General features: G+C 42.6%; 1 protein-coding gene across 2 annotated transcripts in view; it reads right to left on the reverse strand.

Annotated features, from left to right (window-relative positions):
• The window catches only part of MAN2B2 (mannosidase alpha class 2B member 2), a 43,446-nt gene that overhangs the window by 25,473 nt on the left and 4,047 nt on the right, over positions 1–13,926 (reverse strand). For both annotated transcript variants that reach the window (XM_006258907.4, XM_059721559.1), the window contains exons 3-6: positions 9,496–9,601; positions 4,588–4,760; positions 3,357–3,472; positions 1,505–1,682 (exon numbers count right to left, since the gene is read on the reverse strand). In XM_006258907.4, coding sequence (XP_006258969.2) covers positions 1,505–1,682; positions 3,357–3,472; positions 4,588–4,760; positions 9,496–9,601 — 573 coding nt within the window. The remainder of the gene's footprint in view (positions 1–1,504; positions 1,683–3,356; positions 3,473–4,587; positions 4,761–9,495; positions 9,602–13,926) is intronic.

Raw genomic sequence — 13,926 nt, forward strand, 5'->3', positions numbered from 1 at the left:
CTAAAATCATGAGTGGAAGTAATTAAGGAGTACTACTAAATACAGTTGGATGCCATTTTGTAGTACACAAATCAGCAGGAGGGCATGCTGTGCTTTGTCATTACTTTGCTAAGGCTGCTTACAGATGTAAACTGCCCTCCCCACCCCCGCATCACAAAATGGTGCTTTATTTTAAACTCGGTGTGCCCCTGTGCTAAGACCACCATATGCCCAGAAACGGCAAATAGATAAAAGCCCCAAAAAGCCCCACTGAAGCACGTGAGCTATACAGATGCTGTAGTGTCAGGTTGAATTGATATGCTGCCTCTTCTGGTAGACCATGGTTTTTTTTCTTTTTAACGTCTGTCAGTGCCCACAGTGTTAGGTTTGGGGTGCCACAACTCAACACAGGCACCCCAACCCTAAGTGCACTGCTGGGAAAAACATCCCAGGTTATAAGAAACAGGAAATATATATCTATATAGATCTCTCTCTCTATACGTACATATACACACACACACACATTCTCTCTCTCTCTCAAATATATATGAGCCAGGCTCTCTCTCTCATATTATATATATATGAGAAAGGGAGCCTGACTCATGGGCAGAATGAATCACAGATGCTTTACCTGCTGCAGCAGTTTTGGCTATTTAGGATTTGGCCATTTGTTTGACAATTTCTTCCAGTAGGATATGGTTAACTGAATTAAAAAACAGACTGAAAATAAGATTAGGTTCTCTGGCAGACTAAGGACCATGAATGCAACAGAAAAAGCAGACAACATGAATGGGCATATTTGAGGTTCATGTACTGTATATTCTTGCTATTGTAACTACCCTATATATGGCCTTGACAAAGCAGTAGTCTCAGGACTACAGTCTATTCATTCATTCAGTTCAAAACTTCTTCTTCTCCCCAAGACAGCTTTGTATACATTGGGTTGGTGCACGTATGATCTGAGCAGATAACAGTGGGAAAAAGCTGCATAGAGATAAATCAGGAATCCAGAAATTGCAAGAAATATTTTTTTTCTTTGGAGTGACAGACATTCCAGTAAAGGTGGCCAAGAAAGAGTCCCTAACTTTGACTAAGAAGTTCAGGGTTCAAAAAAGAGACCTTTCTGCAAATGTTGGGAAAGGCATTTTTTCTAATGGTTCAACTTGTAAAGGATATTGAAATTATGTATTCACAACTAGGACTATGCATTTATGTGATAAATTCTGCATAATTAAGATTAGTGCACTGCTGCACTAGATACTGTATAGGTTTAGAATAACTAGCCCCTGTGTTGAAGAATTTATAATCTAAATGAGGGTAAGAGAAAAGATCTGCTATTCAGGTACATATTTTGCAATAGGATTACATTAATTACTTGGGGAACCTGATTTCTAAATTAACATGGAATATGAAGAATTTGTGTGTCAGAACATGACGAAAAATTCCAATCCCACACTTAGTGACCGCTTAAACAAAAATATCCTCCTACTGCCATAATTAGGGATAAACTAAACGATACACTCACCCATGGCCACAGGACATCATTAGTTCGGAACCATGCTGCCCTGTTCTTAATGTTTGCCACCATGGTTTGTGCATAAAGGTGAATGCTGGTATCAGTAACAGGAAGACTCATGTTTGGATAAACACCATCTTTTGGTGGATCTGGGAAAACTGCAATTCCATTCCAATAAAATCCTGATCTAAATAGAAAAAGAAGGCAATTCACTGCAAAGATGGACACATTGGAAAATTATGGATGGAAGCATTCTAAGGTCTAAATCTGTTGGTACTTGGGGGTTCAGCAACGCAAATCCTGATGACATACGTTCTTAGTTCTTAATTTCTTTTACATCTGGTTTTCTGGGTGATCACTCATGGTTAGACATGAAAAATCTTATGCTGTCTGAGAATAATTATATTTGGCCTGCTTTATAGCAGCCTGAAGTCCTCCCTGCCTTTCACTTAAAACAGGTTGGCAACATAGTGCTCATGAGCTGGATCCAGTCCACTGGATCCAACCGGCAGAGCTGGAGGGCTTTTCCTGTTCTGTTGCTGCTCCCCACCCTCCCAGCTCTGGCTTGACACAGGTTACACTTCCATGTCAGCAGTGGTGGGGCTTTCCAACTCCCATACCAGGGCCAGGCAGCTGGGAGCTGCACCCATGCCACTGCCATTTCCCTCTGATCACCACTCCCTGGATGCAGCTTCTAGCCCATGGGTAGAAACATTTGCAAACTTTACCCATCCAAGCATCTGCAAACTTTATCCATCTTGCTGCTGCTTTTCCCCACAATTCCTCCAAGCTGTGGCATGGGACCAAGCAGCTTCCAGCTGTGTCCATGCTGCAGCCAGAGAGGGGGAGAAGAAGAATGAGAGGAAGGGAGGGAAAGCAGTGGCCAGCATGATGCCATTTGCAGCTGCCTAGTCTCAGTGCAGCTCTCCCACTGGCTGGGAGCTGCACCAGGAAGCAAAGGACTGGGGGAAGCGGGGCAGTACAGTTCCCAGCTGCCTGCCCCAGACTAGATGCAGGGAAAGCTCCCCACTGCTGATGCACTGCTGAAACCACCCAGACCAAGTTGGAACAGAGCTGGGTTTTTCTGGCCTGTGGCTTATAAAAAGGTTGCTGGACCCTGATTTATAACTACATTATTTCTTAAATAATCCAAACCATGCAATGAATTGTAGGTTTCAGTCCTACTAAGGATTTTCAAATGTTTCCACAGCAGATACCACTTCTTGATGGACAGGGATTACAGTCTGTCATAATTTTATACTATAGCTCACTGGGGTGACAGCTGAGTATCTTTTGTGTAAAATGAATGAACTATAGTGAAGCCTTTGGTGGATTTCATGGAGTTTCTAACACTTTCCCTTTTCAGGCTCCCCTCACCCTTTACTTACAGTATTTTTCTATTTGAGTTGGTTAATTGTTTTTATTTCACACCACTTATATTCTTTATTAACCTTTTCTTGGGAAAAGGGAGGCAGGTAGGAGAAACTAAATAGATGGAGGTGTCAGTGGTGGAAGTATTAATCCTGCTGTGGTGGAAAGGCTTTTTCAAGCCTTTTACTGACCCTCTGTTTTACGGTGAGGAAAGAATTAGGCCTCAAACGTTTGAGGTGCTGTGCGCCCTCACCTTGTGGCGGACAGAACTTGTTTTGGCCCTTAGCATATTACAGCATTGAGCCCAATGAGTCCAGCCACCCTTTGCATTTACCAAGCACCTGGAACCAAAAGCACCCATTAAGTGCAAGTCTTTTACGTTAAATAGATCTAGCAGATAACCATACATTTCATATTGCCTAAATGCCTAAGATTTGATGCTACTGAAGCAAAATAACCAATGCTTGCTCAGGGTTTAAAAGCTTCAAACCTGTTTGAAAAGGGCAGTTGTGATGGGGTACAATAGCTGAACTCATCCATAACATGAGTGAAGATCTCCTGATTTTCAGATAAGGAGGGAGAACTTCTCCACACAAACTGAAGCTTCTAGAAAAGACAAAAAGAAATACTACAAAACATTGTAAGAAACCAAACCTGCATATGCATGCACAGTTCAAAGCTTTATTCTGCTCTCTTTTACGTGGACGCAATCCCTATCAGCTTTGGCAAAAACTAGGCATCTGTAAGTCTTGGCAGACCTGGGCTCCTAGGGACTAACTTAGATCAATATAATCTGTGGGAACCTTTGTACTGATTTAGATGGCATTTGGACCAGCCCCTGAAAAACTAAAAGTGGGAATGGTTTCTCAATCTTCAAAAAGGTCTTTAGAAAAAACAAATAAGCAAACTGATTAATCATAAATCATCAACAGAGAAAGGGAATCAATGATGGCTCCCATGGAGTCAATGGGAGCCTTACCAGCTCCTCAAGGGAGACCAGGATTTCACTTATGGTTCATATAACTTTTACCGAAAGCCCAAATAATTGGGCAAGGCTCTTCTGTCACTTAAGCCTGTGCTCACCTGAGCTGTAGAGAGTCTCATCATGGATAGCTAAAGGAGAATGCAACCTAAAAATTAAAAGCCAGAAATTTGCTCTCTCTCAGAGTTTTCACTCAAGATATGGAAAGACTATAACAGAAGGGCTAAAGTCTGTGGGATGCTTGCTTAGCTCCCACCTGTTTTTCCAGGAATAACTGTTGCTCAATTTTACAAACACAAATACATCTAATTAACTGTCAGAAAATTTGATTCACACTATAATCCTAAAAACAAATTAAAAATAAAGACTATCTTACACTAGAGGCCTACATGGTCATCTCTGTTTATACTCTACTTCACATTCAACTCCTAAGCTGCAATATGAAGGGAACTATACTTATGGCTTGCTCTACAGTCTACATTTTATTGTATACTTTTACAATTAGACTAAATACCTCTGTCCTAGAACACATATCAGGAAGCCTTTATCAATATAAGAGGACAGAGTCTTAGTGTATTCCTTTTACCATACAGAAGAAACAGTGTGGTTTTCTGGAGAAGAAGAATCTTTTTTTCCCCAGCATTAAGCTCAGACATATAATAAAGTCAGAAGCTAAAAACTGTAAAACCACTAAAAGAGGAATTGCATGTACTGATTTTGCCATCTGGGGTATTTTTACCTTGGTTTTCTGCATTTTGTCCTTCAGATCATAGTCTATGCGAGAGATGACGTGGGTGTTAAAACCAGCCAGAGCAAAAACAGTCGGTGTAGTAGCAGAAGCTCCAAAGGGATCTACATGCCATGAAAACTGAGGCCTTATTCCAAAGGTTTCATACAAAAATCCATGACCCTCTGCAAAGCAGAATTTGATTGTATTAGTAATAAATGTGCTCCCTTTACAAGTTTAATTGGCATATGGCATTACAGTTAAGCACAGTGGAATCTAAAAGTAAAAAAATATTCAGAGAGAAAAATCGCTTGTTCATAACAGTAATTTTGCTGTGTCTACTGCAATTAATTGTTATTACATTTTCATGTTAAAAATGAAGACGTGGTACGCTTAGAGACAGGCAATGAGACATGGCTGTGCAACAGATAAAGTTCATATGAAGGTTCAGGCTAAGTCTAAATAAAGGCAACAAGATAGGTTTATGGATGAACAGATGCAAACTGTTCTCAGGAAATTTCAACACATAGCAAAAGGAAAACAAGACACTTCAGGTTTTAGATCCATACAATAAAACATGCCCTTGTCATACAATTCCTCCTTTCAATCATAACACACCCAAACTGTTTTCACTGGAATTAATTCCAAAAAATGTAATAACTAATTCATATTAGTTTTGCTTTTAGTATTTTTTCTCAGTTATGTAAACACAAAAACCCTAAATTATGGCCCATATTCACACAGAGTGACCTCTAAATAAAGTTTTAAAATATCAAGATGGTAGAATAAATATCTGTGAGTATGATAATTTGGGATCCTTTTTGCAAGCATCATAATTTTATAGTTTCTAATTTGGAATTGCCATTATAAGCATTTCTATATAACTGAGGATATACTCCATTTTGGACTTGCAGATCATGATTCCTTTAATAGACACTTTAGGGCATTATTTTTTATTTCAGCCTTCCTAAGTTTTATGATTCCTGCTTTGCAAATAGTGGTAGTAAATGGCTTCAGTGTAATTCTCTTTGACTGAGTCTGAACCACATTTCAGGGTGTATGTAGTCTTTACAATTTTCTCTTTAAGGTAAGCTAACTACAGAAACAATACTACAGTGTGAGCGAGACTTCTGAGACAATTTGCTAGGCAGACAAGACAGCACTTGATATGCAGACCCCAACGATCAAAACACTCTCTCATGTCAAGACAAAAAAAAATCAGCAGGCAACATGGGGATCCATCTTTGGTTTAGTTTTATTCATGGGAGCAAAGAGTGAAAGACACAGCATTTAGGAGAGGACCTGTGATATTGTAGGGTTCTGTTATTTTCAGGTTTTTTTTAAATAAAAGTCTATGTGTTTGGTTTATTTTCATTTATTACCAATCTTGTACTTCCTTTAAAAAAGTTATTCACGTATAGAAAACAAAACTATGAGATGAAGACAACTAGTGTAACTCTTAAGCCACTGTTCAGTTTTTCCAATATCCAAAGCATTTGATAAAATTTGTAACCAAGCTGCGGTGTCTAACTACAGCTCTGGACACATGATTTTGAGTCCTGTACTTGTGCCAAAGGCTGCACCCAGTTACCCAGTTGTAAATGAAGTTTTTCAGGCTGGTTATTCAGGCTGCAAAGTCAAAGGTGGCTTGCGCATCATTCTTTTGTGCAGTTGGCCAAAGCTACTTGCATGCCTTGATCATGGTACACCAAGGAGATATACAATTGTTTTGACTGGCTGTTAGGGCTGTTCAAATGGTGGCCTATGGACCACATGAATTCCATGAAGGGTTAAACTGCAGCCCCCACACTCCCCGCACTGCTCTGGCTGCTGCAGCCAACACAGCGTCCAGACTTTCCGTTTCTCCTACGGCTTGTACTTCCCATCCTTGTCCCTAAGGACCAGAGAGCTCTGAAATCCAGGTGGTCTCATGAGGCAGGGGAGCTTGTATGACGGCGGAAGGCTGAGGTGACAAATGCCAGGTTAGTGCAGGGGAGACCACACAGTGGTAGTGGGGGGAGGGAGGTGCAGGGAAGCCCACATGGCCCAGGAGCACAGAAAAGCCCAGTGCAGAAGTGAGGGGGCATGCAGGGAAGTCCATGGGGTGGGGAGAGCATGGGGAGCCCATATGGCAGCAGGAGAGGGTGTGGGGGAGCCCACACAATGAAGGGAGTGGGCGACAGCATGCAGGGAAAGTGCGGGGAGACCATGTAGGGGAAGGAGGGCATAGAGCAGAGAAGTCCATGCAGAAGGGGGGTCACGCAGCAAGGGGAATGTGAGGAAGACAGCATGGTGGCAGGGTGGATATACGGCAGGGGACCCCGTGCACTGTGTAGCGTGGGGCTCCTGTGGTCCACATGGAGTGGCCCTTACGGCATGCAGCCCATGGCCTCTAAGAAGCTGGATAGCCCTGGCCTGTTATTCACAGATGTTTAGGGCTGGAAGGGACCTCATGACATCATCAGGTCCAGCCCCCTGTTCTGTGCAGGAAAGACTGCTGGGATCAAATAATCCCAACAAGGTGCATGTCCAGTCTCTTTCTGAAGATCTCCAGAGTAGGTGCCTGCACCACCCCTGCTGGGAGTCTATTCCAGAATCTGGTCACATGAACCATGAAGAAGTTTTTCCTTATATCCAATCTGAAACCTTCTTCTAGGAGTTTGTGACCATTGTGCCTGGTTTTCCCCTGGGGCACTTTGGTGAATAGTTGTTCCCCTAGCCCCCAATGCTCTCCTGACATATTTGTAAGCTGCCACCAAATCCCCTCAAAGTCTTCTCTTTTCTAGGCTGGACAGTCCCATATCTGTCAGCCTTTCCTTGTACGGCTTGCTCTTCAGGCCTGTAATCATACAAGTGGCTCTTCTCTGGACTCTCTCAAGCGTCTCCACATCCTTCCTGAAGTGCAGCGCCCAGAACTGAACGCAATACTCCAGCTGTGGCCTCACCAGTGCTGAGTAGAGTGGGAATATAACTTCTTAGTTTTGCTTGAGATGCATCGGTTGATGCACGCCAGCATACTGTTTGCTCTGCTAACAGAGCATCACAGTGGTGGCTCATATTCATTTTATGGTTTATTAGGACCCCAGGTCCCTTCCAGACACGGTGCTAGCTAGAGTAGCACCACTGAGCCTGTAAGTCTGTTGCAGATTTTTCCTCCCCAGATGGAACACTTTATACTTCTCAATGTTAAACAGCATCTGGTTCTGGTCCACCCATTTATAACTAATCTGTCTAGGTCTGCCTGGATTATCCAGTCTACCCTGATGCGTGGCTGCATTTCCCCAAAGCTTAGGGTCATCTGCGAACTTTGCCAGTGTGCTTTTCACCCCCACATTCAGATCGTTGATGTAGATGTTGAAAAATACTGGTCCAAGGATTGCACCCTGGGGGACTCCACTGGCTACCTTCCACCAGGTCAACACAAACCCGTCTATCAGTACTCTCTGGGTCTGACCCTGGAGCCAGTTTCCTACTCATCTGACCATTGAATTGTCGAGCCCATAGTCCTCTAGTTTGATCTTGACAGCCTCATGGGACACCAAGTCAAAGGCCTTCCTAAAGTCTGAGTAAATGACATCGACCTCATCTCCCTTATCCAGGCGGTGAGTAACCTGGTCATAGAAGGAGATGAGGTTAGTCAGACATGACCTACCCACGAGAAAACCATGCTGGATACAGAATTTTGCTTTCTACTAGCTTACTGCATATAGACTCCTTGAGAAATTTTTCGAGAATTTTTTTCTAGGACTGAGGTCAGGTTGACCGGCTTGTAGTTTCCCTGGGTCCTCTCTCCTCCCGTTCTTGAAGATGAGCACAACACTGGCCCTCTTCCAGTCTTCTGGGACCTCTCCTGAGTGCCATGAATTCTCAGAGAGGTTTGGCAGCAGTCCTGCAATAACTGGCTAATTCATTCAGCACTCTTGGATGGAGTTCATTTGGTCCTGCTGACTTATAGATATCCAGCCTCTCTAGCTGTTCTTTCACCAGTTCTACATTGACTGTTGGTAGATGATCATCCCTATTGTGACTGTTCTGTGTCATATTTGCATTCGGCAGGCTATCACTCTTAGACTGGTGGAAGACAGATGCAAAGTACTTGTTCAGGAGTTCAGTTTTCTCCTTGGTGTCAGTGATCAGATGTCCAGATGCATTGCGCAGTGGTCCCACGTTTCCACTGGTTTTCCTCCAGGTACCTACACACCTACAGAAGGACTTCTTATTGTCCTTGATTTTGGTTGCTAACTTGAATTCGGTCACCGCCTCTGCTTTTCTAATCTGCCCCTGCAGGTGTGGGCCAATCTTATGTGATTCTCCTTGGGGCCTATTCCTAGCTTCCATTATTGGTAAGCCTTCCTCTTCTTTTTCAGATGATCTGCAACTTCCCTACTAAGCCAAGATTGCCTCCTGGCCCTTGTGCCACCTTTTTTGTGTACAGGTATGGACAACTTCTGTGCATGGAGGATCATATCCTTGAGGAATGGCCACTCTTCATTCACACTCTTTCCCTGCAGTCCATGATCCTACAGGGCATTACTCACTATGTATAAGGTTAGAACCAAGGCCATAATGCCTCCCTTCTGGCCTGAAAGTCTTCAAACTTTTCTGCATGCATTTTTTATACATTTCATATATTACTTTTCACTCCAAGGCTGTTCTCAGGCACCTGAGACCCATGTTATAACATGTTGTAAAAGACCTTATACTTGATGAGCTAATGACAGTAACCTTGTGCACATTGCAGATTTTCTTTTGAAAGTAAAGACTTTCATGGTGAATTTGCATTATCAAACACTTACTAATTTTACAGAAAAGTTGTTATTTCTTAAAGATCAAGGAAATATAGGGTAATTTGGGGAAAAAAAGAACCTAAAATAAACTTATAACAATGCAAACTAAGAGTTAAACACCAAATCCCTATACCTGTTAACTGTAAAATTTGGTCATCAATGTGTGTCACAGCTTCATCATGCATCACCTGACCTCCAATTACGAATTCTAGTCGCCCTTCTTGAAGTAACTGATGTACCTATCATATAAAAAGGCAAGAAGCAAAAGATAACAGAAAGGCACTTTCAGTCTTTACCACAAAGATTATAACACACTGTAGGGACTGACAAGTTATTTAGATACAATCCTTCTTAAAACAAGGATCTACCTTGATTTCTGAGCATATAGGGCCTGTGGAGGATATGAGGGTGGAGGCAAGGTTGTTTGGGACTCTTAACTGTATTTACACACATTCCAAGTTTATGCTGAAGATATGGCAGCTTTGTCAAAAGTTTAAAAAATTAAAGTATTAAATCTTATCCCACAATTCTCTTTATTTCCTATTCAGTTACTACTAGTTCTTTCAATAGTTCCATAGTTGTACATTTCCATAATATAATTATGGGAGATGAACTGCTTTTTAGGAAAATTCTACTGTACATAGGGAACTATTCTGTGCAGCAGCTTTGGATTTTTTATTAGAAACCCTTTTGTTCTCCAGTGCTTTAGATCTTGGGTGATGGCCAAACTGTGGCATGAGTGCCACATGTGGCACAGAGAACCGCTGTGCAGGCACCAGCAAATTGGAAGGGAGGGGCCAGGAGAGCAGACAAGGCAGGAAGCAGAAGGCAGAGCTGGAGATCAGGCAGAGCAAAACGTAAAAAACAGAGCAGCAGGTTGGATAGAGGAAGGAGATCAGAGTGGTGGCATCCAGGGAGGACACAGGGCTAATTTGTGGTTGGTGCCCACTGCATTAGACTAAATGTCCTTACTGTATTTACCACCTGTCCCAGAAATAGCACAAAAAAGTGTAGTACTACTGCAAATTGGAATCATCTGTCTCTTTAATCAGTTGCAGCTTGGTTACAAATTTTAGCAAATGTTTTGGATATGGGAAAAATGATAATGCCACTGCCCCATTCTACCAATGATCACTGCAGCCTTGCAGTCATCATTTATACTATAGTTCTCCGATACCAAAAATCTTCAAAGCAAATTTAAGGTCCTATAAATGCACAGCCTCTATAAGCACAGATTTTCACTCTGTCAGTAATTTGTTTTAGAAACTGGCATGTAGTATACCACTTCCACAGCTATTATGCTTCTTTCCCCAGGATCTTTGACTGAATACCCCTGTGTCTGTTCAGATATCATGCCAGATTGTCAATTTTGACAATCCTGTTCCTATTGCTCACAATATAGTAAAACTGCTTTAGGGCTAAGCATTCACCAATTAGTTCCAGCTGACTGTGGCAACTGATTAGCGTGCCAGGAGACAGATAACGTATCTGGGGTAGGCAGAGAACTGCTGCTTGACCTAGATGAAAAGCATTGGGAGCTATCATCTTCCATTTGGTGGGGATGTGCTGGAGAGATATCTTTGATCCAGACTACTGGGCACAGGCACTTTTTCACTTGTTTTATGGAACTAGTGAGAGGTTGAAAGTATGGAAAAAATAATTTCAGCAGGTGACATCCATCCACAGAAAAAAAGCAACAATGACAGATCAGGAGTCAAACCCTTCACCAACCAAAATCAAGTTAGGCCTGAAATTCATGTGCAACTGCACTGAAAACAAACACACACTGCTCAGGAGGTTGGTATGCTTAATCACTGTGGCATATCTACAGCTACACAAGGACAACCATTACTGTCTTCATCTTAAGCAACTGCAGCACATTGGCCAAGAAGGCAGCTGTCACACTTGGGAAACACAAGTTGGGGACGAAGAAGAGGATGTGTGGTAAAGGAAATTGCATAACATGAGCTAAGGAGTTTGTCCTTGTGCTGCCTCTGCGCACAACTGCTGCAGAATCCATCCTTTCAGGGTGTTCCCTTCAACACTGCAGGATCTGCTGCAATTATCTTGTTTATTTTGTAATGTTAACACTCTGATCCTGTGTCAATATTTTGTAAGTGGGTTTAGCTAGATCAATAGAATCAGGATATCAACTCTAATATCAGTTTTGTTATAGTAGCCACTAATATTAGAATTCAAATGGGAAAAAGGGGGGAGGGAGGGACAATTATTAGTGCGATCTGATTTCAAGGTCCATACCTAGCAACTGCTAGGGTTAAAAACAAATGTTACTTGTAACAATGTCTAAGACACTTAACACAGATTAAAAATACATTTGTTTCTAGCTGTCCTAGTTTTAAAATAACCAACCAGAGAACTGTCACTAGGTTTTTGAACAAACGGTACATTTTAGCACCATTCCAAGACTGAATATAGCACATTCCAGCCTTTCGACCAGGATTCTTTTTCAGTCCTTTTAGGGAAATGGACAGGGGAACAGAACAAGAGCATACAGCTTCTGAAAAACAGCAACTGTCTTGGGAAACAAAGGACCCCAGATTTCATTTCTCTACTAATTTTATATGAACATCAACATTGATAAATGGAAATTTTCTGAATTCTATCGAATAAAGCATAGAAAGCAGTAAAGCACAAGCTTCTGTCAGATTCATGGAACAAACACTTTTTCTTTTATTTTTTGTCTATTACATCTATTATAGTGACTTCAGGAGATAACAAAAAGAATGAGTTAATTTAAAAAAAAAAAAATCACCTGAATTTTTAACACTATCCCATAAAATACTGACTCAGCTTTTTGAAGCAATTTTGGGTTTTGAGGAGTAGGCGGTTGTGTATGGTAGGTCATATCCTAGTGTTATATGGCACTTCCTACTCAAACTAACTGGGAGCTCTAAATAATTGCATATGGCAAAGTACAGCCTATTCTGTTTTTGCAGATCACCCAGTTGTAGGCACCTAAATCTTATCTTTGATCTCATGTGTTATAATGCAATGTGGTTGCCATCAAACTAGCTCAGGGTTTGATTTTATTGCACTTGTTTTGTCTGCATCCCTGAGGAATGATAAACATAGAACCCTACAATGGCTTTACCACAGAATCATTCTTATGATTAGAACCACTATTTGCAGATTAAGAAAAGAGTCAAAGTTCACAATAACAAGACATCCTTATCACTGTTGATTCTTATGGGGCTGTTACTACAGTGGTCTTGTTTGCAAAATGAAGATTAGTATATTTTGTTTTAGTAAAAAGATGACTTTTCTTTGAAGTGATGTTTTGCAGTAGTTCAAAAACTTCAGATAATTTGCATATATTGGTGCAGACTTCCATACAGGACTGCTCTACTAGCACTCCCCAAACCTAGAACTACTGTATCTTGCCTTAAACCCACCCCCCCCCTCTCAAAATACTAAAGGAATCCTGTAATCTTCTGCTGCTTCCTCATCTACTGTGAAAAAAAGCAGGGGAAAGGCATGTATCTGCTCATTCCTCTGTATCAGCTTGATCCCCAGTTGTGTGTGTGTACATGGAGCTGTTAGCAGCTGATAGAGGCTAGAGGACACTTCAGATGAAAGGGTGCCTACAGTCCTTTAGGGGGCCTGCTCTAATTCCTAGCACTTCATACAAAGTGCCATGAGTCAGACTCCCATCCCCAACGAAACAGACTTTCGCCTGTTGGGTCAGGAGCTGGGTCCACAAGGGGACTCCAATCCACCCCACTCCCCAGCTCCAGCCAAAGCAGCTTGCAGCTCTGTGTTGCCGCTGTCAAGAGGCCTAGGTGGGGGATGGGAAGAAGCCCCCCTTGCCTTGTGTCCCCCCCAGCTAGGATATTGCGGGGAAGTGGGCTGGGCCCGTGAGGCAAAGGGGTGGCTCCCTTCCCCCACTCCCTGCCCAGACCTCTTTGACAGCAGGAGTACAGCTGCTGGGTGCACTGTCTGGCTGGGGCAGGTTGGAACAGAGCCTCCTTGCCTCGCAGGCCCAGCCCAGCTTCCCTGAATACCCTAGCCAGGGTAGCTGGGGGGAGGCTGAGGCTGCAAAGTGAGGAGGCTCTGTTCCACCCCATGCCCCCCTCCAGCTCTGGCCAAGCAAAGCAGCTCTATGCTGCTCCCTCCCCCTGCCTCCCCCACCGATAGCCCTGGGGGTGGGACAGGGCTGCTGCTCCCCTGCACAAGTACCACAGCAGACCAGTCCCACAAACCATGAAAAATTAACTCTGGAGGGAACACAAGTTCCCTACAGTGGTCTGCTTTGCAGCGTCTTCATCTAATACCTCTTTTTACCAGGGTTAATCTTTGACAAGATCAGCTATTTTAAAAGCACTCTGCAGCCATGCATGTGTTATGTCACAGCTGTAAAGCACTGTTAGGGACCTGATCACGTGAAAAACGTAACTTGCGTAAGCACCCAAAGCATCCCAGTTTGTAGACAGTACCTCAAGGACAATAACAGCAACAGGAAGGCAAAGATTAAGCTACCCTGCTAAGTGGAATGCATGAAATTTGTAGGAGGCAGAGAGGCCTTGACTCTTAGTGTTGAGGTCAC

Source organism: Alligator mississippiensis, chromosome 2 (assembly GCF_030867095.1).
Source record: "Alligator mississippiensis isolate rAllMis1 chromosome 2, rAllMis1, whole genome shotgun sequence".
Lineage (NCBI taxonomy): Eukaryota > Metazoa > Chordata > Crocodylia > Alligatoridae > Alligator > Alligator mississippiensis.